Source organism: Podarcis cretensis (assembly GCF_951804945.1).
Source record: "Podarcis cretensis genome assembly, chromosome: 4".
Classification (NCBI taxonomy): Eukaryota; Metazoa; Chordata; class Lepidosauria; order Squamata; family Lacertidae; genus Podarcis; species Podarcis cretensis.
In genome coordinates this window covers 1,916,597-1,942,501 of record NC_137173.1, presented here as the reverse complement: position 1 = coordinate 1,942,501, position 25,905 = coordinate 1,916,597, and the positions used below count along the sequence as shown (strand labels likewise).

Genomic DNA, 25,905 nt, shown 5'->3' with positions numbered 1-25,905 from the left:
CTCCCTCATTCATGCAGTCAAGCAGTGTATAAATTTCATGAAACAAATGAAATAAACAGGGAGAGGGGAGAGCTTTGGGACATTATTAACATAGATGGGAACTTATTCTCATAATGTTTAATTGGTTGGTGAAATTGGAAGCCACAAGATGCGGCAAGGACAACAGGCTTGCCAGTTTGGAACGGGGGTCACGTCTCTTCACAGAGGAGAAGGAGTAGAGTATCTCTGGTTATAATCAGACCTAGCTGTCCAGAGCTTCCAGCTAGAGTCGAGCATGGAAGGCACCTGCGGGAGGACAGGCCACAGGAGTGGGCTGTTGCTGGTGGGCTTCCTGGAGACATCTGCTTGGCCTTGTCTCTGGGCGGAAGCCCCTTCTCCGGCTATGCCATATCCCTTGCTATATCCAACGCTCCAGCCCAAAGGAAAGAGAAGCATTGCCAGCCGTTCAAGGGCTGCTCTGCCTCATCTTCTTAGGACAGCCCTGCCCTTCTTGGAGAGGAAGGAGACCCCTAGGAGGGACCTCCAAGTCTCAAGGGGTCCCAGAAGAGCAGAACCTGAGGGAGGTGGTGGAGTCTTCCTTGGAGCCAGAGAGACCCCCCAGGAAGGGGGAGAAGGGGGAGCTGGCGTTGGGCAGCTAGAGAGATGCAAGATGGAGCCAGGCAGAGGTGTAGCAGTTGCAGGGCTGGACTAGGAGGACCTGGGAGAGCAGGGTTCGAATCCCCACTCAGTTATAAAGCTCCCCAGTGAACCTTGGGCCAGCCTAGCCTACTTTACAGGACTGCTGTGATTATAAAAATTGGTGGCAGGGAGAACCATGAAGGCCACCTTGAGCTCCTGGGAGGAAAGTGGGCTACGAATGTCATAATAAATGATGAGAGAAGAGAGAAAAGGGGGAGGCAGGGGAAGATTGTGGAGGAGCTGAGCTCTCTGGAGAAGACTGACTGGATCTTCAGTATCTATCATTGATAGGTGTTCTGTGGTGTTATGCAGCCATAACTTGTGAAATATAACATCCAGCACACCAGCTGCGCCTCAGTTCTGCTCCAGATGTGTTGCAATCCGCGGTGTGTGCTCTGCGTGGAGGAATCTCAGGCATGCAGAAAAACACTCAGCATGCAGCTTCTTCCTAATCTATGAAGCTTTATTTACAGCGGCATAATAAATCATCAGCAGTCCGGGAGCAGACATTGCTGTTTCTCCTTTGGCAGCAAAAACGAAAGTAACTCATCTCACATAACAAAGCATAGAACCGCATATGTGACACCTCCCCCCCCCCCCCAGGGACAGGACATCACTCCATGAGCTATTAACCCTGTAAGCTCTGGTTCTCCTAACATGTTCATCACGAAGCCCATTCAAAATGATGAGTCCGGCTTTGCTGTTCTTTTCTTTCTAAGCTCTTATCTTGGCTAAATCACCCTCACTTGTGCCTGTAGGCTAAGGGCTTCTTACTGAATGCAAACAAAAAAACTTAATTAATTAATTACATTTCTACCTGATTTGGAGTTTAGAATATGTATTTGGGAGCATTCTACTGCAGTCTCCTTATAAACATGAATATATATAAAAATTTGAAGAGGTGACAATATGTGTTTCTGACATCAGGCAATACAACATGCACAAACATAAATAATAAATCCTCTCCTGCCTTCCTGAACATTGCCACACTGACTGTGCTGGAGAACATAACCATCCTCTTTGCCATCAAGACAGAACCCAGTCTCCACCAGCCCACGGACCTTTTCCTCTCCATGCTGGCCCACAGGTCTCAGGACGGTTACAACATAAAAACACAATATAAAAATACAAAATCCACATCTGTAACCCCCCCCCCCCACATTTTAAAAGGGAGTTAGATGTTAATCAGCCAAAGGCCTCGATAAACAGATATGTTTTTGCCTGGCACCTAAAGCTATATGATGGGGTTTTTTTTCCAAACTTTGTATGAATTCTTTGATGGGAAGTGAAAGAGGAGTTGTGACTGAAACTCTTTCCACATTCCATACACTGATAAGGTTTCTCCCCTGTATGAATTCTCTGATGGGAAGTGAGATCCGAGCTCATGCTGAAGCTCTTTCCACATTCCACACACTGATAGGGTTTCTCCCCTGTATGAATTCTTTGATGGAATGTGAGTTTGCGGCTCTGACTGAAGCTCTTTCCACATTCCACACACTGATAGGGTTTCTCCCCTGTATGAATTTTCTGACGGGAAGTGAGATCAGAGCTCGTACTGAAGCTCTTTCCACATTCCATACACTGATAAGGTTTCTCCCCTGTATGAATTCTCTGATGCCTAGTGAGATCGCAGCTCTTCCTGAAGCTCTTTCCACATTCCACACACTGATAGGGTTTCTCCCCTGTATGAATTCTCTGATGGGAAGTGAGATCAGAGCTCGTACTGAAGCTCTTTCCACATTCCATACATTGATAAGGTTTCTCCCCTGTATGAATTCTCTGATGTCTAGTGAGATCGCAGCTCTTCCTGAAGCTCTTTCCACATTCCACACACTGATAGGGTTTCTCCCCTGTATGAATTCTCTGATGGGAGGTGAGATGGCCACTCTGACTAAAGCTCCTTCCACATTCTCTGCACTGATAGGGCTTCTCCCCTGTATGAATTCTCTGATGGGAAGTGAGAGAGGAGTTGTGACTGAAACTCTTTCCACATTCCATGCACTGATAGGGCTTCTCCCCTGTATGAATTCTCTGATGGGAAGTGAGAGAGGAGTTGTGACTGAAACTCTTTCCACATTCCATGCACTGATAGGGTTTCTTTCCAATGAGAGTTTGCTGATGGGAAGTGGAATGGGAGCTCTGACTGTAGCTCTCTCCACACTCCAAATTTTTACGTGGCTTCTCCTCCCTGGGGATTTTATCATGGTCACCTTTGTTCTTGATTTCCAATTCATTACAATCTGCAATGGAGACAAAAAGGGATTAGAGCTCAGGAACAAATGGAGATGAACTGAAGGGAGTTGGGTGTATGATTATTATCTATGTTGTTTGTCATTTACCAATATATTTATTATTAGATTTTGATGGATTCTTGAATGTTGCTTTGTTTGATATACAGTAGTGGCCCAAATTGTGGAAGCCTTTTGGAAAAAAGTGTATTTCAGAGGTTTGTTGGCTCAAAAAACCACTTATTTTGGAGTTATTTCATAAAATTGTATATCAATGGAAAGATAATTTAATCAAGAACGTAATGCAACAAAATTTGTTCACTTCGCTGTATTCTATGAAAAGTTTTAGCCAAATAATAATTTTCATTGGTTTTTGCAGTTATTTTAAACATAACATTCAACTTATATATAATATAGAAAGCATTTGGCTACAACAGCCTGAAATTTTCCTCTTCCTCAACTAATGGTTTTCCCACTTATTATCCTATATTTCATTTTGGGATTATAATTATTACCTTTAAATCCTAATCATAAACCAACAATTTGTAAATTATACTTTGCAATAATTGATAAAATCCACCTTACAAAACTTCTTGTAACTCTACTCGTGAAGTTAGTTATTGTAATGGCTTGGGTCTCCCCAGAGCAATGAGGCACCTCCGGCAGAAATTATTTCATATTTATTGCTCAAACTCATTAATCACTGCAGAGCTCAATCTTCGGCGTCTTCCCCCAAGTTCAATGTTGAGTCTGAGCTCCGCCCCTTCCTTCAACGACAAGCTCCCACGGTCTCTTCCGCTCTTTTTCGCACGTCTCATGAACTTTCATAGCTTAATGAGGTTTGGCAGAGATCATTTCCTTTCACTCTGTGTCTGCTTCACTCTCAGTGCTCTGCAACTTTCTTCTCTCTGCATTCTGTCCCCCTCCTCTGTGTGTACAAAGGTTGAATTCCTGGGGCTAATTGCTTCCTCCCCTTCTCAGGAATTCTCACTGTTTTTCCACTGTTCCAGGCTCTGTCTTGCCTGTCAAAGAATCCGGTTCTCTGACATCACCCCCTCCTCTAAGCCCCCTTCCTCCTCCTCTTCGGCCTTGCTGCCTGCCACAGAGGACTCTCTCGGTTCTGGTTCCCACCCTGTATCACTCTCCTCAGCTTCTTAGCTAAGATCGTTTTCCTCCCTCCACCCTCTAGGCTTGGGCTTGTGGGGGTACCTACAGTGGAACTGCCTCTGCAATTCTTGGGTGTGTAAATCCTGGCTCTGTACCCAAGAGTTTTCCTGAGGTCCATAACCTTTCCATGACACTAAATACTGCAACTTTCTTCTACACAGCCTTGACTTTATAATCTGTTGGATCACAAATTCCTCCTGGTCTTCTACCATAATGGCGGGAGGGAGTGCCTGCCTAGGTTCCTGGTAGTGGTGTGCAGGTACATACAGTGACAGGAGAGCCCTATGGAAAACAGGATATATCATCAGCCAGGCTGGGAGTATAAGTTTGAACGACACTGGGTTTATCTGTTCTACCACTTCAAAGGGCCCCAACTGCCTTGCCTCCAACCTCCTGCACCTCCCTTTCATTGGCAAGTCCTTTGTTGACAACCACACCTTATCCCCCACTTGGATCTCCTCCCCCTGTTGTCTACGCTCGTCCACATCTTTTTTGTACGAGGCCTCAGCCTTGTCCAGTTTTTCCCTCAGTAGTTCTTGTAAGGCCTGCATCTCCCCCACAAGCTGCTCTGCTGCTGGCACTGACAAGGTGCTCCATGGATCTGTAAATGCTCTGGGATGTTTTCCATAGTTGGCTAAAAACAGTGTTTGTTGGGTCGACGCATGCACCGCATTGTTATATGCGAATTCTGCTATTCTGAGTTTGTCCATCCAGTCTTCTTGCTGGTAGTTCACATAGCAACGCAGGTATTGTTGCAATGTAGCATTGGTTCTCTCTGACTCTCCGTTGGTTTGAGGGTGTCTCGCTGAGGTCCAACACACTTCCACTTCCAAAAGCTGCATCAGCTTCCTCCAAAATTGTGAGATAAATTGTGTCCCTCTGTCTGAAATCACACGCAATGGCAACCCGTGCAGCTTGAACACGTGGTCGACAAACATCTGTGCAGTTTCCTGTGCTGACGGCAGCTTTGGACATGGCACAAAATGCGCCATTTTCATAAACAAGTCCACCACAACCCAGACCACTGTCTGTTTCCTGGAGGCCAGCAAGTCCGTGATAAAGTCCATTGTAATCGCCTCCCACGGTCCTTGTGGAGTCGAAAGTGGTCGCAGCAGCCCACCTGGCACTGCCCGTGGCGTTTTTGCTTGCTGGCAAGTGTCACATGCCTTAACATACTCCTTAGCCTCTTCTCTCATTCTGGGCCACCAAAACTGTCTCCTTAGCTGATCTACAGTCTTGTACTATCCAAAGTGGCCCACTGTTGGGTTGTTGTGACACTGCCGCATGACTTGCGCCCGCAAGTTACCTTCTGGTATGTAGAGCGCCTCTCCCTTGAACAAGAGACCTTCCCTTTCAATGAATCCTTCAGTATTGTTCTCACCGCTCCGTATCACTGTCAGTTTCTGCTGTGCAAATTCATCTCCTTCTATTTGTTGCTTAAACTCATCTACTCCGACAACAGGCGCCACCACCAGTTGCAATTGTTTTGGCTTCAGAATGTGTTTCAACTCTTGTTTCTGTTCTCTCTCCATGTACTCAGGTTTCCCAGACAAGGCGTCCGCCCTCTGATTCTGATGCCCTGGCACATATTGTATGTGGAAGTTGAAATGAGCAAAAAACTGTGCCCATCGGATTTGTCTCTGGTTTAGTTGTGTCACGGTCTGCCAGTATTCTAAGTTCTTGTGGTCTGTGCACACCTCCACTTGGTGTTGTGCTCCTTCTAGGAAGTGCCTCCATGTCCCTAAGGCTTCCTTTATAGCTAGCAGTTCTCTCTCCCAAATGGTGTAGTTCTGTTCCGAGGTGTTCAGCTTCCAAGAGTGGAATGTGCACGCCCTCAGGTTGCCATGGCATTCTTCCTGAAGCAGCACTGCTCCTACCACCCTTTCAGAAGCATCCGACTCCAGCACCATCAGTTGATAATGATCTGCATGATACAGATACTCCTGCTGCAAACATCTCATTGAGCTTCTTGAACGCACGCTGTACCTCCTCCATCCAGGCAAATGGCTTCTTACCTCTCAAACAGTCCATGAGGGGCGTGGTGAGTTGCGAGTAGTTGGGCACAAACTTCTGGTAATAGTTAGCGAAGCCCAAGTGCCTCTGCAGGTCCTTCTTTGTCTTGGGCTTCTGCCACTCTAACACCGTCTTCACCTTCGCAGGGTCCATTTACACCCCATCAGGAGACACTTGATACCCCCAAAACTCCACTTCTCTCCTGTGGAACTGGCATTTCCCCAACTTGGCATAGAGCCTGTGTGCCCTCAGCCATCACAACACCTCCTTCACGTGTTGCACATGTGCTTTAAGGCTCTCCGAGAAAATTAAGAGGTCATTGAGGTACAATAAGACCCATTTGTCTAAGAGGCCTGCCTACACATGATTGATGAAGGCCTGGAAGGTGGCCATACCTGATTGCAAACCAAACGGCATGACTAAATACTCGAAAGTCCCATATCTGGTATTGAATGCAGTCTTCCACTCATCGCCTTATCTCACCCATATCAAATTGTAGGCCCCCTCAAGTCCCCTCAACAATATATTGTTGAAGAGGTATAAGGAAACTCAGTCACTACAAAATCAGACTGGTAAAGGCAGGAAAAGGTGCACAACAGCAAGTGACGATCGAAGAATGGAGACACTGTGCCTATGTGACAGAAGAAAATCATCTGGGTGTCTACAAGATGTCATGGCACAATGTAATGTGAAGTTGAGTGCAAGGACTGGTCTAAATGTTAGATTTCTAAGGGAAAAGCCACTGTTATCTCTCAAGCCAAGATTGAAAACAGTGGAACAATGGGACAGTGTTATTAGGAGCAATGAGACCAAAATCTCCTCGCTTGGTAGTGATGGCATGAAATATGCAAGGAGAAGAATCAGAGAAGATTTACATCCTACATGCATTACATTGACTTTGAAACACCCAGATAGTGTTATGATCTGGGGTTGTATGACAGCAAAAGGAGTGGGCAGAATTTGCGTCAATAATGGGAATGTAAATGCTTTAAAAACATAAATGAAATACTAGAGCCCAAACTGAAGTGTTCCACATATGATCTTTTCCCAGATAGTTAAGCGTTTATATATATTTCTATAAATAATTTATTTATTTTATACTTCAACAGGATTCAGCTCCATGTCATGTTGCTGCTGTGTGCAAAAGGTGCTTTCAAGATAAAGATATTCCACTGCTTGAATGGCCTGGGAATAGCCCACACTTCAACCCAATCAGAAATTTATGGAGCTGCCTAAAGAAACTTGTTAGTCAGAAGCAACCCAGCAATAAAGTCCAATTAACAGAGGCCATAATTCAGTCTTGGTTTCACTTTATTACAGCTGCAGAACTAAAAAACTTGGTTCACTCCATGGGAAGGCGTTGTAAGGCTGTAATTAAAGCTAAAGGTTACCAAACTAAGTATTATTTGACATAGTGAGAATTTTTGTATACAGTGGTGCCTCGCAAGACGAAATTAATCCATTCCGTGAATCTCTTCGTATAGCGGTTTTTTCGTCTTGCGAAGCAAGCCCATTGACAGCTTAGCAAATTAGTGCTATTAACGGTTTAGCGGCTTTTAGCAGCTTTTAGCGGCTTATCAGCTTAGCGGATCAGCTGATAAGCGGCTTAGCTGCTTAGAAAAAGGGGGGGAAGGGGGAAAAACCCACAGGAACTCGCAAGACATTTTCGTCTTGAGAAGCAAGCCCATAGGGAAATTCGTTTTGCGAAGCGCCTCCAAAACGGAAAACCCTTTCGTCTAGCGGGTTTTCCGTCTTGCGAGGCATTCGTCTTGCGGGGCACCACTGTATCCCCTTTTTTCTATGTATTTCACTTTTCTTCTTTATGACTGCTGTTCTAATAAATAATCCTTTATAAATGTTATTGCATTACATTCTTCATTTTATTATCTTTCCATTGATGTATAACGTTATGGTATTATTCCCCAAAAAAGTGGTGTTATAAGCCATCAAACCTCAGAAATACACTTTTCCCAAAAGGTTTCTACAATTTTGGCCACTAGTGTAAGTTGTTCATTTTAAAGTTAATGTACTTTTTATATCGGATCAGATTGCTATTATTAATGTTTCATATATATGTGTGTGTGTGTGTTGGAAGATAGGCAGGATATAAATAAAAATTATTACTATTACTATTACTATTATTATTACTATTATTATCACTGCTAGTACTACCTGAGGTTCAACCAACCTGGCTCTTCTCTGGGGCAGATGTTGTTTGGCCCAGTCATGGCATCCCCTCCATCTCCATTGTCAGTAGTCTCTTTGGTCAACCCAAGACTGACAGCAGCAAAAACAAAAACAGAAAACCAGACAGAAGCTACTTATCTTTCCGAACAACTCTGAAGCTGACATTTAAGATGTCTGGGCAGTTCAGACCAGCCGAATCGTGGTATAAAAAGGCAGAACTGGAGGAAGATTTTTCACAGAAAAAACTGTAATTTGCTGTTCAAGGTTTATTGTGGGGGCGTTAGGTTCCCAGGTGTTGTAGGGGGCGCTGCTGAGCTCTGTGAAAATATTTGAGGTTTGTCAGATAGAGGTATCTTTTGAATTTCCAGGCAGATAGGATGATCCCACAGGGAGCCTTACTAAGAGAGGCCACGATCCCACGATTCTCCTCCATGACGTCCTTATGCAGAGCTCTCTGGTCAGGATCCAGCAACACCCACTCCTCGTCCGTGAAACGAACAGCAACATCTTCAAAGCACACTGGACCCTAAAAGAAAAAGGGAAATGTCCTCCTCTGAGACAGCAGAAATTTGATCTACTCCACAATGCTCTGTTATTTCCTTCCTGTAAATTGCGGTGTTGTTTCAATAGGATTCCTTTGCTGCACATTTTAATTCTGGATGCCTATTTTGACATTTTAATTGAATTATTTCATTAATTATGGGTATTCGTCTTTGTGCAAATAGTTGGTACTCCACCTTGTGGTTTTCAAATCATTCTGCCTACGCAAGCATTCCAGTTTGCCAGATGGAAGAATCCACTTTCCCCTCTCCTCGTGAGTTGTTCTGGGGAGTTCCCTCCCAATGCCCTACAGCCAAATTCAAGGGGTTCATGGGGGCATGGAGAGGGGGAGGAATGAGGGGCAGGCCCCATTTTGTAACGGATGGGGCTAGTTAGGTGACTCCTGGCCACTATTTGTTATTGTCTGTCCACAGCATAGAAGCTTATTTCAGCATTCAGTGGTGAATATAGAAATACAAGAAGCCTAGTCTGGATGTCCATCTGTCTTGGGTGATCTAGCTGAGACTCCTGCAATGCAGGGGGTGGGACTTGATGACCTTTGGGGTCCCTTTCAACTCTAGGATTCCATGAAAACTGCAACTAAAGATGTATCGTACTGGCAATATTCAGAAGGCTGGGGTCACAGAGTTATATGGGCAGGAAATCCCACAGTTCACAGCTGGAGTTAACTCTTTCTTAGCAAGAACATGATATTCACAGACTTGGCTGAGTTTCAGGTCTCATGAGAACAGCAGCTCATTCCCTGAGGGTCTGCCAGTTTGTATTGTCAATTAATGGACTAGTCTAGGTGGAAGTTTCTTTAGTGTGGAGGTATATGAAAAGTGAGATTATATAGTGCAAAGTTTGTTTAAGTGCTCTTGTAAAGAGGTACTCTGTTGAGTATTTTGTTAGAGAGGTAATAATAATAATAATAATAATAATAATAATAATAATAATAATTTATTGTTTATACGCCGCCCATCTGGCTGGGTTTCCCCAGCCACTCTGTGCGGCTTCCAACAAAATATTAAAATACAATAGTGCGGCAAACATTAAAAGCGTCCCTAAACAGGGCTGCCTTCAGATGTCTTCTAAAAGTCTGGTAGTTGTTTATTTCATTGACAACTGGTGAGAGGGTGTTCCACTGCATGGCTGCCACTACGAAGAAGGCCCTCTGCCTGGTTCCCTGCAACTTGACGTCTCGCAGCGAGGGAACCACAAGAAGATCCTTGGTGCTGGACCCCAGTGTCTGGGTGGAATAATGGGGGTGGAGACGCTCCTTCAGGTATACTGGACCGAGGCCGTTTAGGTTTGCTATAAAGCAGGGGTGCCCAAACTTTTTTCAAAGAAGGCCAGATTTGATGTAGTAAACGTGTGAGGGCTGACCAAAGTTGCTGACCTTTTTTTCGGATTGAAATTGTTGGGCTTTAGGTCCCCAAAATGGACATTGGACCTGCCTGCTATAAAGTGTGGCTTTCAGGCCTTGGTTTATATATTTGAGTGGAGTTTATATATTATAGATATAAGAAAAGATGTAAGAAGAAAAGATGTAAGAAAAGATGAGATGATGATAAGATAAGCTAAGGTTTATAAGATAGCTGTTTTGTGTAAATGTTTTTCTATAAGTGTTTTGCATACCAGTACTTCCTTCACAAAATAAATGGGGAGGTTGTTGGTTTGCATTTCTTAGTACAGAAAGTATTGATCTGATATGTAGAGCTCTTTCCTATTCTAATTAATTCAAGAGGGCTCTGGAAGAAACAAGCAGAAAGTTCCTGGTGTTTGGGTTATTCCTTCGGAGAAAGTGAGTACAGTTGGTTTAAACTGGTTCTGTTATTTCTTCTGTAAGGTCATGCTGACTATAATAAGAGGCCAGAAGGAGCCTGGGCTTCACTTTCTCTTTCTGTCTTGGTTTTTTCTGATGTTCTGTACACAGTATGCTTAGTGTTAAGGTTTAGACTTATTATAAGTTATGTTGAGAATTTATGTTAAGTCTGCTGCAACTGGATTTCTTATGGGCAGTGCCAATCCTGAATGTATTGGATTTGTGACCATTATGCTCATTAGTCTTCAGTAGCAGTAAAGCTCTGATGAATGAAATACCATTGCCTCTGGTCTATTTTTTTGGAATCCTATAACATGTTTAAATTTTACTCTGCTAATTATATATTGGGGTTCTGCTCTGGATCAATATTGAGTAGAATTCCATGTCAGGGTCTTCCTCCATGAAATCAGTTGCCGAGAGGCAAGGCCCCCGACTCCCCACAGCTTTCCAAGTCCCCTCCTCTCTGGGGTTTCTGGCAAGTGATTGAACAGTGCGCCAATGTGCAGCCTGCCTTTGCTCCTCCATTGTCAGATGTTTCCTGGCTCTGAAAGACAAGCAGGGAGGGTGGATGGATGGCTCCATCGGTGGCTTCTCCTTCTCCTGACTCACCTCTGCCTCTCGACCTTCCTCTCCCACTCGCTTCCTTCCTCTTCTGCCTCTGATTCTGCACTGCATTCTGCCACAGAGTCTCCCAGCTCACTAAGCCCTGTTACTCCTTCAGCTTCTGACACCTCCTCTTCCTAGGCTTCTCCCTCTTCTCCCTCTGACCGCTCATCCTTTCTCCACCTCCACTCCTTCGGCTCTGAGTCGTCTTCCCTTCCTGGTTCCCCAGCTGCTTCCTCCCACCATTCCTCTGTGCCCAACCAGTCCATGACATTGCTCCATCCCTCAGCCTCTGACCCCACAAGGCGGCTTCCCCTGACCTGATCTGGTTCCACAGCCGCTGCTTCCCTTCTGCCCCCATGAAAAGGCGGATCAGGAGGTCTTGCCAGCATCCTTCTGCCACCTGCAAGAGAAAAAAAGGTAATCAGGATGCCAGGAGTGCCTGCTTCTCTCACAGGTGAAACAGGGCATCTCTAACTATAGATGGGCCTTTGAGAAGCCTTACCTGCTGAGTGCATTAGGAACTTTGTGCCCATTTCATATGTTAGGTAAAGGTAAAGGGACCCCTGACCATTAGGTCCAGTCGTGGCCGACTGCGGTTGCGATGCTCATCTTGCTTTATTGGCCGAGGGAGCAGGACTAAGCTGCTTCTGGCGAACCAGAGCATCGCACGGAAACGCCGTTCACCTTCCCGCTGGAGCGGTACCTATTTATCTACTTGCACTTTGATGTGTTTTCGAACTGCTAGGTTGGCAGGAGCAGGGACTGAGTAATAGGAGCTCAACCCGTCGCAGGGATTTGAACCGCCAACCTTCTGATTAGCAAATCCTAGGCTCTGTGGTTTAACGCACAGCGCCACCTGCGTCCCAAATTTCATATGTTAATTGTGCAAAAATACATCTCCCCTCCTCTGGACCCCTGTTCCCAACTGTCTCCCCCCCAAAAAAGATGAAAAGAACCCTCAGACAAGTTGGAAAACCAACAGAATGAGACCAAATGGAGAAAAGCCAAATTCCTCCTTACCCAGTGGCCCCTCTCTGGTGTCCAACGGAGGCCTCTCTGCCTCACAGGAATCCAGGTCCATTTCTGCAAAGAGAGCCTTTCCCTGAGAAAGAAACAAGGATTCAAAACAGAGAATGGGGAGAAATACTAGAAAGAGAATAACAAAGACTTGAAGGGTGCGAGATCTCATTCCATGGATGCTTTTTCTGGAATGGGCCATCAGTAGAGCATTATGGGATGTTCTCCGTCCTGCTTGGAGCCCCTTGGGAGTATCCAGAGAAAGGTCTCTCTCACCTGCTTTCTCTCCTCTGCCTGACTCAGGAGGAAACCTTCGGCCAGGGCCACCGCCTGTGAACTGGTCTCCGCTCCACAGTCCCTCACCCAGCTCTCCATCTCCGGTGGAAGGACAGCCAGGAACTGCTCCAAGATCACCAGGTCCAGCATCTCAGCTTTTGTGTGCCTTTCTGGCTTCAGCCACTGATGGTCAAGGTGGTAGAGTCGGCTGCAAACCTCTCGGGGTCCTTTGGCCTCCTGGCAGCAGAACTGCCTCAACTGTTGGCTCTGCCCCTCTGAGCGGAGGGTGTCCTCCTCACCCAGGATCTTCTGCACAGAGTTTTCCCAGAATCCCCCACTGCTCCCAATTTGGTTGGCATGGCCTCTTCCTGCTCCAGGGCCAGCTGAGTCTCGCACATTCATCTGTGCTCTCAGGAAGCCTCTGAGAGATCGGAAGGAACACTTTGGTCTTCTGCCAGGTTCTGTCCGTATTAATGTGAAGCTGTACCAAAACCTACAAAGCAAACACATTGTTCTGTTACAGAATCTGTAGGATGGGGGGGGGGGGGGATGGTTCCCTGAGCAAGCATGGATGAGTCTTGGAGGGAACCAGGGCTGGACTGCACCGCATCCCAGACCATGAGCTATCTTTTTTAAAAGAAAGAGGAGGAAGAGGAGACGAAATAAGTCTCTAGCCTTCTAACAATGCAAAATGTGGAGGCAACTGAAGAGATTTCTACGAGATGAATCAGCCTGGTTTCCCCTGCCTTCCAGTCAATGCATGAAGTCAGAACTGACTGACAAGGGAGTCATTTGTATCTTGTGAAAAATGGATGCTTGGCTCTAGTGGAGGTCCTCAGCCGGGGGTCCTCAGGAGTTGCTCCCCCCCCCACCCCACTCCCCTGCTTCTGTCTCCTTTTCTTGCACTTGGACTCTCTGCTGCTCTCCAGACAGACTCCTGGGTGGGGTCCCCTTTTCTTTGCTCCGAGGGCCAGGAATGTATTTGGAAAACCCCAGAGAGCCAAGTGGACGGGGCCAAAGACATTTCCCTTGAAATTTAGGCGGCCAATTTATTATGATTACTCTCTTAGATAGCTTAACATACGCACAGCCATTGATGCCAAGGTCCCTGGAGGCTCAGTGAGTAGTAGCGCCCATTTCCAGCTGGTTTTCCAGCAACAATCCCTTTGGGACAGAGAGGATGTGGTCCTGGGATGCCCTGCTCTGGGTGCGAGGGGATTGCTGCCGTGGCCTCCGTGGGGAGCTGCCCTGGGAGACAGCAGCCAGACTATGGGCTGGGATCCCTCTCTTTACTCCTCTCCTTTCTCTCCCACCTTTTCTTCCTCCCTCCCTGGGGGTTTTCTTGGGGGGGGGGGGCTAGTCCACCTCCTCGTCCAGCTTTGGAATACCATTTGCACATTTTTCCTCTGTTGTGCAGTGACCCTGAGAGACAGAGAGTTAAGGTCCCAGGGACTCCTTTGTTTAAAGAAATGAGATTTCGTGGGAGAATCATTGTTTTTCTGAAAGGGGGGGGGGAGCGAAATGAGTTTGGGATCCTCTGATCTGCAGGAAGGAGAGCGCGGCAGAGCTGGCCCCTCCCTGGCAGGACCCTCTCCTCCTCCCTGACTTGGGGTCCCCCCCCCTGCAGGAGCACATCCGGCCCCCCAGGCCCCCTCCCCTGCTGCAGCCCTGGGACCCCCACCAGATCCCAGAGAGAGAGGAGACTCACCAGATCCAAGGAGGGGAGAGCGAGGCAGCCCTTGCAGGAGAGACAGCGAAGCAGGGAAGGACTGGGGGGGGGGCTTGGAGCTGGAGGACCTGCCCCCCTTGCTTCCTGGCCTCTCTAGGAAGGCAGCTCACTTCCCTTTATTATTTTTTTATGCATTTAGGGGGTGTAGCTGCCCCCCTGGCTATGCCTATGGTAAGGGATGCTTTTGGGGGGGGGGCCTTTGTCTCTTGCCTGGGCTCTGAGTATCTCCCTCGGTCCCTTTGGGGGGGCCTTTGGCTCTTGGCTGGGCTCTGAGCATCTCCCTCGGTCCCTTTGGGGGGGGGTCTGGCTCTTGGCTGGGCTCTGAGCATCTCCCTCGGTTCCTTGGGGGGGGGGGCTTTGGCTCCTGGCTGGGCTCTGAGCATCTCCCTCGGTCCCTTTGGGGGGGCCTTTGGCTCTTGGCTGGGCTCTGAGCATCTCCCTCGGTCCCTTTTGGGGGGGCCTTTGGCTCTTGGCTGGGCTCTGAGCATCTCCCTCAGTCCCTTTTTTGGGGCGCCTTTGGCTCTTGGCTGGGCTCTGAGCATCTCCCTCGGTCCCTTTGGGGGGGTCCTTTGGCTCTTGGCTGGGCTCTGAGCATCTCCCTCGGTCTCTTTGGGGGGGGGCTTTGGCTCTTGGCTGGGCTCTGAGCATCTCCCTCGGTCCCTTTTGGGGGGGCCTTTGGCTCTTGGCTGGGCTCTGAGCATCTCCCTCGGTCCCTTTGGGGGGGGCCTTTGGCTCTTGGCTGGGCTCTGAGCATCTCCCTCGGTCCCTTTTGGGGGGGCCTTTGGCTCCTGGCTGGGCTCTGAGCATCTCCCTCGGTCCCTTTTGGGGGGGTCCTTTGGCTCTTGGCTGGGCTCTGAGCATCTCCCTCGGTCTCTTTGGGGGGGGGCTTTGGCTCTTGGCTGGGCTCTGAGCATCTCCCTCGGTCCCTTTTGGGGGGGCCTTTGGCTCTTGGCTGGGCTCTGAGCATCTCCCTCGGTCCCTTTGGGGGGGGTCCTTTGGCTCTTGGCTGGGCTCTGAGCATCTCCCTCGGTCCCTTTGGGGGGGGGTCCTTTGGCTCTTGGCTGGGCTCTGAGCATCTCCCTCGGTCCCTTTGGGGGGGGGCTTTGTCTCTTGGCTGGGCTCTGAGCATCTCCCTCGGTCCCTTTTGGGGGGGGGGTCCTTTGGCTCTTGGCTGGGCTCTGAGCATCTCCCTCGGTCCCTTTGGGGGGGGGGTCTGGCTCTTGGCTGGGCTCTGAGCATCTCCCTCGGTCCCTTTTTGGGGGGCCAGGCTGGAGCGCAGCAGGCGAGACACTGCTGGTTTGGCTGGGGAGAGAGAGCCCTGCTGAAGCCAGAGGAAGAAGCCGGTCTGGGAGAGCTGTTCTCAGGGAGGCCGGGGTGGGGGGGCGGAGAGTGCTGTGTTGGAGCTTCCAGGGCGTGTGAAGCATCAGTTTCCTGGGTCTCCCTCTCCTGGCCCTGATACACACAAGTTATTCCTTTGGTTACATTCACTGTTTGGTTGCCTTATTTCAGAGGGCGTTTCTTTCATTTGTGTCATATTTTACACCATTATTTCAGCTTTGAGGTCGTACATGATCCCGTTAGTCTTTGTCAGTATTTTCATCCCTCCCATTGCAAAGATCATGTTTGTTTTACTTTCTGTCTCAGAGAAAAGAGGGGCGGAAACCACTCTTCCAGACTTCCGTCTCTAGCACTGTGCTGTTTTTCTTTGATCTGCCTAGAGACCTGACTCTCACGTGCATGTTTGTTATGTTCTTTTGTTTTGTTTAACCAGTAGTAATAAAATGAGGTATGGAACAAAATAAGGTATGCAACAGCATCTTAAAAAGTAGAGCACCTAAGGAGCACGTAAGGAGCACCGAATCCTTGGTCTCCTGCAGGGCTGGTCATATCATTATTAGGCAGAGACAGCATCTTAAAAAGCAGAGACATCACCTTGCCAACAAAGGCCCGTATAATAAATGCTATGGTTTTCCCAGTAACGATGTATGGAAGTGAGAGCTGGACCATAAAGAAGGCTGGTCGCCGAAGAATTGATGCTTTTGAATTCTGGTGCTGGAGGAGGCTCTTGAGAGTCCCATGGACTGCAAGAAGATCAAACCTCTCCATTCTGAAGGAAATCAGCCCTGAGTGCTCCCTGGAAGGACAGATCCTGAAGCTGAGCCTCCAAGACTTTGGCCACCTCATGAGAAGAGAAGACTCCCTGGAAAAGACCCTGATGTTGGGAAAAATGGAGGGCACAAGGAGAAGGGGACGACAAAGGACGAGATGGTGGGATAGTGTTCTCGAAGCTACGAACATGAGTTTGACCAAACTGCGGGAGGCAGTGGAAGACAGAAGTGCCTGGCATGCTCTGGTCCAGGGGGTCACAAAGAGGCAGACACGACTAAACGACTAAACAACAACAACAACAACATGCAACAAAACTTCCATTGTTTCGCTTCCATTACTCTGCTGCATTTGAGGTGCTCACAGTAGCAAATGTGAGTCCGCTGCACCAGGACATGTTCCAGAGGAATGCTGTGCTCTCCTGTTCCTGCGTTCCTGTGATCGAAGGGTCAGAGAAGGTGCTCCTGACACTCAGCCCATGCAGGAGCTGAAGACGTGGGCTTTAAAGGGTGTACGGACAGTCTGTTGGCAAACATTTTATTAATAGGAGGTTACAGGACTGTGACAGGGCACCCCCCCCATGATCCTTTTACATCAGCAGGAAGCAAGGAACCTCATCCTAGAATTCAGGAGTGGGAGGGATAGAAGGGGATCTCAGGGTCATCTGGTCCAACCCCCAGCAGTGCAGGAATCTCAGTGAAAGCGTCCGTGGCAGATGCCCATCCGATCTCTTCTTAGAAACCTCCAAGGAAGGAGAGTCCCCCACCTCCCAAGGGAGACCTTTCCCCTGCCCAACTGCTCTTAGATGTCCCTCAAGGCAGCGGGTCCTGAGTTCGAGCCCTGCTGAAAGAATCACACTGGCTGCCAAGGAGGAACCCAGCGAAGTTCATAATAAATAAATCCTATTCTCATCATAAATGAGTAATACTTTCTGATGCATGCTTTTATGCTAATACAGTGGCACCTCTAGTTACGAACTTAATTCATTCCTGAGGTTTGTTCTTAACCTGAAACTGTTCTTAACTAGAGACGTGCTTTCGCTAATGGGGCCTCTTGCTGCTGCTGCGCCGCTGGCACATTGTCAGGGGCTCAGGAGCAGAAGCACAGGGAAGAGGGGAGATGGAGAGCGAAGGGGAAGAATCTGAGGGCAGCGTAGGGGAAGATGACAGTGGCCCGAGAGATTCCATGAGCCTCTCCAGCGAATCGGAAGATTCACAGAAGGGGGCTCCAATGGCCAGGGCAAGGGGGGTCCCGGGAGGGACGCACCAGAAGCTAGGGGCCAGCAGCGACTCCCAAAGCAGCAGCTGGAGATCGGGACCAGTTTCCCCACCAGAGCGTAGCGGGGGGGAAGAGTCCCATGTGTCAGGGCAGGCTTCCCCTCCAGTGGGGAGAGAAGATGAGTCAGGGCTGACCACGCCCCTATCGCTGAGTGAGGGAATGGAGGGGAAGTCAGATCCAGCTAGCCCCCCCGAAGGGGGAAGCAGTGACAGGAGCAGTGTAACGGTCAGGAGGAAGGTGGCCAAGTTCAAATGTACAGGCGCGCGGGACAGCAGGGAGCTCGGATTGGGAGCCAGGTCCTAAAGCACGCCGGAGGCAGGGGGAAGAATCCGGGGACTCTTCAGCATCAGAAGAGTCCAGAAAGGGCAACACCCCGGTGGGCAGACGGACCCAGAGGAGGAAAGAACAACGGAAGAGGTGGAGTAAGGCTAGAGTCTTAAACTGGTGTCTAGGGGGAGGAGACTCAGACGGAGCTTCGGCGGTCTAGGGTTTAAGACGTAGAGCTGCGCGCTACGGCTTTGGAATGGAAACTGAACTTCAATAAAGACTTTTGTATATAACCACGACCTGGCGTTGGTCCTCTGTGAGCTGGGACCTTGGGCAGCTCTGTCAAGGATGAATCCAGCGAAGTTCAAAATAAATAAATCCTATTCTCATCATAAATGAGTAATACTTTCTGATGCATGCTTTTATGCTAATACAGTGGCACCTCTAGTTACGAACTTAATTCATTCCTGAGGTTCGTTCTTAACCTGAAACTGTTCTTAACTAGAGGCGTGCTTTCGCTAATGGGGCCTCTTGCTGCTGCTGCGCCGCTGGCACATGATTTCCTTTCTCGTCCTGGGGCAAAGTTCTCAACTCGAAGTAAGTCTTCCAGGTAAGTGGAGTTTGTAACCTGAAGTGTTTGTAACCTGAGGCGGTTGTAAGTAGAGACTGTATACAAAGTGTATCATTTCCTCTTCCAGAAATACTTAATTGCTAATTCAAGGAACACTGAAGTCCTTGCAGAGATGACAGGACAACTTTCCAGATTAGTTATCTGGGAGTGAGACAGTTGGCAGAGTGGCATTGGGCTCTCTAAGATGCCAGCTACTACAGGAAATGCTTTATTGAGCCTTTTTAGCACTGCAATACCATTTTTATTTTTATTTTTTTGGAAGATTCATTTTTAAGTCATGGCAGAGTGTGAACAAATACTCCACATCTGCCAAGCTTGCAGGAGCAGGACTAAGGGGTGAAAGGAAGCCCCCCAGATCCCCAAAGGTTGAGGGAAAGGGTCTATCTCCCTTCTTCCTTCCCATTAACAGTTATTTCTACCTAAGAAATGAAAAGAAAGCAGCTGCTCATGCTAAGCGCAGGGTTTGTTGGGGTTGAGATTAATGAGCTGACTGTGGTGTGATTTGTCAACAATAAATATTTGTTCTTATCTGTAAGTGAAGTCACATTTGAAACAATACAGAAGCAGTCAAAGGGAATTTCCTAGGAAGTCTTTTATTCAGTCTCACCTGCAATCATGTGTGCTGAACACACAGAAACACATAATGTGAAATTACAGTCTCCAAATAACAGAAAACACATATAAGCAGATTATTGGAATAGTACACATGATTTCTCTACCTCCTTTTTAAAAGAAAAAAAATATTGCTTTTATTTATTTCCATGGTACAAAAGATCATTTTAAAGAAAGCAATGGTTACAACAGTAAATAAGAAATAACTTGTCCTGATGGAATTGTAGACTTTCATTCTGCCATGTGTTAAAGTTTCATTTGATTATTCTAAAAAAGATCACACCACCTTTTCCTATGAGTGCTGGGTAGATTCTTGCAACAGTCGTCACAATTTATGTATTCAATAAACTGTGGCCACATGTTATAAAAGGAATATGGATTGTGTTCCCCCACCTTCTTCATTTCTCCTGGCAAACAAAATTTAAGATACTTAAATGGTGGTGCCAAGAATCGAACATAGTATTCTAGGTGGAGCCTGACCAAGGCAGAATAAAGTGGTCTGATTCTGCCTTCTGCAACATTAGCCTCCACTCCCGGTTTGGTGTTAATAGTAATAATAATAATTTATTTTTTATTTATACCCCGCCTATCTAACTGGGTTTCCCCAGCCACTCTGGGCGGCTTCCAACAAAATATTAAAATACAATAGTCCATCAAATATTAAAAGCTTCCCTAAACAGGGCTGCATTCAGATGTCTTCTAAAAGTCAGATAGTTGTTTATTTCCTTGACATCTGATGGGAGGGCAGTCCACAGGGAGGGGCCCCGCCACCAAGAAGGCCCTCTGCTTGGTTCCCTGTAGCTTCTGCTCTCACAGTGAGGGAACCGCCAGAAGGCCCAAGGCGATGGACCTCAGTGTTCGGGCAGAACAATGGAGACGTTCCTTCAGGTCTACTGGGCCGAGGTCATTTAGGGCTTTAAAGCTCAGCACCAACACTTTGAATTGTGCCCAGAAACATACTGGGAGCCAATTTAGGTCTTTAAAGACCGGTGTTGTATGGTCTTGGCAGCCGTTCCGAGTCACCAGTCTAGCTGCTGCATTCTGGCTTAGCTATAGTTTCCAGGTCACCTTCAAAGGTAGCCCCATGTAGAGCGCATTGCAGTAGTCCAAGCGGGAGATAACCAGAGCATGCACCACTCTGGCGAGACCGTCTGGGGATAGGTAGGGTCTGACTGTGTACCAGATGGAGCTGGTAGACAGCTGCCTTGGACACAGAATTGACCTGCACCTCCATGGACAGCTGTGAGTCCAAAATGACTCCCAGGTTGTGCACCTGGTCTTTTAGGGGCAGTTACCCTATTCAGAACCAGGGAGTCCCCCACACCCACCCACCTACAGTCCCCCCAAAACAGTACTTCTGTCTTGTCAGGATTCAACCTCAATCTGTTAGCCGCCATCCATCCTCCAACTGCCTCCAGACACTCACACAGGACTTTCACCACCTTTACTGGTTCTGATTTAAACAAGAGGTAGAGCTGGGTAAACATTGTGCAGGAACCGCAGGCGACTGCAGCTGTTCCTTCACTCTCCATCCCAAAAAACCTAGGTCTCCCCCAACAAATGTCTGAGACTAGCTCCCCTAAATCTAAAAGATGGATGAAACTGCGCTGCCCTGCAAGCTCTGATAAGCTCCTCCCACAGCTAATCACCTGACTCAACAGAAGCCCTGCCCCCTCTGACCTTTGCACAGGGAGAGCAGCTAATCAGCCACAAAGAAACACACACACAAGAAAACTCTTTTGCTCCTTCTTCAGCTGCTGCCCTGCCAAGTTCTCTGCAACCAGTTGGGTTTCCCAACTGGTTGCAAACGGGATCAGTTCCGGAACCCTGTTCACAACCTGAAAGGAACACAATCCACATCTGTGTGTCTGCGCACATGAAGGTCGCGATTTGCCGCTTCTGCGCATTCGCGTGATGTCATTTTACGTGTCTGCACATGTGTGAGCGGCAAAACCTGGAAGTAACTCTTTCTGGCACTTCCAGGTCACCGCAGGATGACGTAACATGAGGTACGACTGTATATTATGGGGGGGAGGGGGGCAAAGACCCATCGGCCTCTAAAAGTCGACTCCTGTTCCCACATGTCTCAGGACAGTTACAACATAAAAAGACAATATAAAAACACAAAATACACATCTGTAACCCCCCTCCCTACCACATTTTAAAAGGGCATTAGATGTCAATCAGCCAAAGGTGCGCATTGCCTGGCTCCTAAAGCTATATAATGGTTTTTCCAACGTTTGTATGAATTCTCTGATGCTTAGTGAGATGGGAGCTCTGACTGAAGCTCTTTCCACATTCCACGCACTGATAGGGTTTCTCCCCTCTATGAATTCTTTTTTTTAAAAAAAATTATTACTTTTAAACCTTACAAAAAAGAAGAGAAAGAAAAGGAAGAAAAAAGAAGCAAAAGAAAATACAATACAATACAATATATAAACAATACACAACGCAACATTAACACATTAGACTAAACAAAACAGAGCAAAAACAATTTAAAAACATACATCATACCATTTCAATGCCTTATCTTTCATCCCTTGTTTCATCGACCTCCTCTCACCTCCCTTTTTGTATTCCACTTCTATTAATTGTTTCAGCAATTCCTTTCCATATTTCTCTATTTTCTGTCATATAATTATCTTAACTTATTTTAACCTTATTTTCCATTAATACTATAATACTTATTTATACTTAACTCCTTATAACATTTCTACTAAAGCCATATAATTTCATTCCAACATTTTTCTGACACTCATTAATTTTACAATATTTCTATAAATAGACTTTAAACTTTTTCCAATCTTCTTCCACCGTGAGCGGCACGGTGCTTCGAATTGACTGCTTCTTTCACGGAGTGAAGCCGCACTGCTGTTGCTGGAGAGCGCTGACTTTTTCCTGTGGACAATTTGATTCTAAACAACTACCCATGAGTAGAACGGAAAATTGGATTTTCAAACATCTTAATTTGGCACCGAAGCAGGGAGGTTTCAAACAGGAAGTCCGCCTTCCCCTTTTGATTGAAGCAAAGAGCTTGCAAGCTAAAGTCCTGGAAAGTCCTCTGTAAAGGATTAAACTTCCATTGGCTAAAATCATTAAACCCCCCTTGGAAGCAGGAGAAGAGGGGGGAAATTTTGGATCGCATAAGCCTGCAGGAGTGAAGAAAGTTCAATTACCACCCCTCTGAACCTGGAAACGGGCTGCTAGCAAGACTGACGTTTTGGGAAAGTTCATTGACTGCAAATAAAACGTTTGTTGACAGCTAGTTAAATAAGAGAAATATATTGTTTCCATTGTCTCCTTCTGCACTTAAAAAGGAGTAAAACTAACTGAAAATTGAAACTAATTTTATTGCTTGAACTGTGCTTAAAAGGATTGATACAAATAGAAATTGTTTCCCTCTAGAGGGAGCCTTTGAAACTGTTACAAGAGTTGAGCTGGTGGAATCTCCAGCTGTAAGATAAAAATCCGTGAGAACCAGGGATTGACCTTGGATCGGCTAAGAATGTCGACAGAAGAAGCCTTAGTGATGCAATGTAAGATAAGTGATTCATTGGAACAGCTCCACAAGAAGACGGATCTGATGACCATCAAAATTGATAACTTGGGACAAAAAGTGACTAATTTGGGACAAAAAGTGAACATCTATACAGAAACTATTCAGGAATTGATACAGGAATCTACTTTGAAATGGCAAACTGGGGAGAAGGTGAGGGAAAAAGTTGTTGTTGAACCTAAAGTAATACAAGTGAAGAGGGAGAGAGCCCCAGCCTTACAGAGGCAATTTGATGACTATAAGTTGTTGCCTTCTATGATTGAATTCAGAGAAAGTCAGTTTTTGAGGATTGGAGCCCTGCTTGGACTGGAGAAGGAAAGTTGGATAGATCACCTCATGCAGGGATTTACTGACCTTTGGGACCTGGACCTGGGTCAGGAGGAGATTGGAGCTGTGGGGACTTTCAGATTTGGAGGGATTTTGAAACACGTCCTGAAATATCTTTTGGATTTTAGTTTCAACTACGGAGATTTGGCTGACCTGTTGAGAAGGAATAAAAACATTGCTAGGTCGGAGCTTCCCCGAGATCTACTCTTCAGTATCAAAGGAAGGAAATTAAGAACAAGATCAGCAGAAGACAAAGTAAAGTGTATGTATAAATATGAAGAAGACCTGCAGAAGGGACTTGGAAAAGAGTTAAGAGCCTCGGACAGAAGATCACCAGGTTGATGGACTATATGGAACTGACGGAAATGACTGGCAGTATCCGAGACCAGGGAGAAGAGACGGTGGAAGAAGATTGGAAAAAGTCCCCTCTATGAATTCTTTGATGGGAATTGAGAGAGGAGCTTGTACTGAAGCTCTTTCCACATTCCACACACTGATAGGGTTTCTCTCTTGTATGAATTTTCTGATGGAAAGTGAGAGAGGAGCTCTGAGTGAAGCTCTTTCCACATTCCATGCACTGATAGGGTTTCTCCCCTGTATGAATTCTCTGATGCTTAGTGAGATTGGAGCTTATACTGAAGCTCTTTCCACATTTCACACACTGATAGGGTTTCTCCCCTGTATGAATTCTCTGATGCATAGTGAGATTGGAGCTCTTACTGAAGCTCTTTCCACATTCCACGCACTGATAGGGTCTCTCTCTTGTATGAATTTTCTGATGGAAAGTGAGAGAGGAGCTCTGAGTGAAGCTCTTTCCACATTCAACGCACTGATAGGGTTTCTCCCCAGTATGAATTCTCTGATGGGAAGTGAGATGGTGGCTGTAACCGAAGCTCTTTCCACATTCCACACACTGATAGGGTTTCTCCCCTGTATGAATTCTCTGATGCATAGTGAGACTGGAGCTCTTGCTGAAGCTCTTTCCACATTCCACGCACTGATAGGGTTTCTCTCTTGTATGAATTTTCTGATGGAAAGTGAGAGAGGAGCTCTGACTGAAACTCTTTCCACATTCCACGCACTGATAGGGTTTCTCTCTTGTATGAATTTTATGATGGGAAGTGAGAGAGGAGCTCTGAATGAAGCTCTTTCCACATTCCATGCACTGATAGGGTTTCTCTCCTGTATGAATCCTTCTATGGGAACTGAGATAGGAGCTCGTATTGAAGCTCTTTCCACATTCCAGGCACTGATAGGGTTTCTCCCCTGTATGAATTAGTTGATGGGAAATGAGATCTGAGCTCTTCCTGAAGCTCTTTCCACATTCCACGCACTGATAGGGTTTCTCCCCAGTATGAATTCTCTGATGGGAAATGAGATGGGAGCCCAGACTGAAGCTCTTTTCAAATTCAAAGCACTGATAGGGTTTCTCCCCTTTATGAATTTTCTGATGGGAAGTGAGATTGAAGCTTTTCCTGAAGCTCTTTCCAAATTCCATGCACTGATAGGGTTTCTTTCCAATGAGAATTCTTTGTTGGGAAGTGGAATGGGAGCTCTGACTGCTGCTCTCTCCACATTCCAAATTTTTGCATGGCTTCTCCTCTCCGGGGTTTTTGTCATGTTCTTCCTTGTTCTTGTTTTCCAATTCATCAAAATCTGCAATGGAGACAAAAAAGGGATTAGAGCCTCAGGAACAAATCAAGAAGAACTGAAGGGAGTGGGGTGTTTGTTCGTTGCCTTTGTTGGTTGTCATTAACCAACATTTTTATTAATATATTCTGATGGATTGATGAATGTCAATTTGTTTGATATACAATAGTGGCCAAAATTGTGGAAGCCTTTTGGGGGGAAAGTGTATTTCAGATATTTGATGGCTCGTAACGCCACTTTGTTTTGAGTAATACCTTAGAATTATGTATCAATGGAAAGATAGTTTAATGAAGATTGTAATCTGTATCTGTATTCTATCAAAAGTCAAAACTGAATAACCAGAAAAAGGAAGCACAACTTGCTTAGGTTGACTTTTGACAGTGTGTTGTGTGATGGCTATCATGTTGGTTGGTTATTTGTTGTCTTTTCGTTTAGTGGTTTGTAAAACATAATAAAATTAAAGAAATGGCACAAGAAGTTGACTGGACACCCAGAAAGTGATGTAAAATAGTACTATTAAGTGAGAAAGGCTACAGTTATGAAGAAATTAGAAGAAATATGGAGGATTCTTTTTCTTTTTCCAATTTTATCCAATTTTGTTTTAAAAAGTACTGTATTTTTTTAAAAAAATATTTATTAAATACATCATAATAAGTAAAAAGGAAAAAAATTACAAACAATTAAAAAAACAAATCAAACCTTCCCATAACTTATCTTTCATTTGCTTGTTTCCTTGACCTCCTCACACCTCCCTTTTTTGTATTCTAGTTCAGTTAGATATTTCAGCAAATCCTTTCCATCTTTGTTTTTATCCTAATATATCCTAATATCTTAATTTACTATAGTTTTACATTCTCTATACTATAATTTTACATTCTCTTCTTTCACCAATTAACAATCCATTTTTACTTAGTCCTTTATAACATATAGTCCTGTAAACAGGAACGGTTTGGATTCTTAGATCACGGACTGCAGTTTCTTGAAGATGGACTTCTGGCAAGCGATGGGCTGCACCTCACAACGGTTGGGAGGAATGTTTTTGCCAAAAATCTCAGAAACCTCATCAGGAGGGCTTTAAACTGACTAATGTGGGGGAGGGAGACAGTGCTCCTGAAGGTAGGAGTCTATCAATTGATGAAGATGATCATCCAAATGTCATAGACCAAATGGAGCAAACAGCACGCAGACCTAGTGGTGGGAGGAAAAAATCCT

At 46.2% G+C, this 25,905-nt stretch overlaps 2 protein-coding genes across 2 annotated transcripts in view; both read right to left on the bottom strand.

Moving 5' to 3' along the window:
* The window catches only part of LOC307214639 (uncharacterized protein), a 268,943-nt gene that overhangs the window by 222,581 nt on the left and 20,457 nt on the right, over positions 1 to 25,905 (bottom strand). Inside the window, exons 2-4 of the mRNA XM_079973374.1 lie at positions 12,538 to 13,030; positions 12,265 to 12,346; positions 11,562 to 11,644 (exon numbers count right to left, since the gene is read on the bottom strand). Coding sequence (XP_079829500.1) covers positions 11,562 to 11,644; positions 12,265 to 12,346; positions 12,538 to 12,939 — 567 coding nt within the window. The 5' untranslated portion in view covers positions 12,940 to 13,030. The remainder of the gene's footprint in view (positions 1 to 11,561; positions 11,645 to 12,264; positions 12,347 to 12,537; positions 13,031 to 25,905) is intronic.
* Positions 8,643 to 25,905, bottom strand: part of LOC307214770 (uncharacterized protein) — a 36,452-nt gene continuing 19,189 nt past the window's right edge. Inside the window, exons 6-7 of the mRNA XM_079973756.1 lie at positions 23,071 to 24,699; positions 8,643 to 8,799 (exon numbers count right to left, since the gene is read on the bottom strand). Of these exons, the coding sequence (XP_079829882.1) occupies positions 23,390 to 24,699 (1,310 nt within the window). The 3' untranslated portion in view covers positions 8,643 to 8,799; positions 23,071 to 23,389. The remainder of the gene's footprint in view (positions 8,800 to 23,070; positions 24,700 to 25,905) is intronic.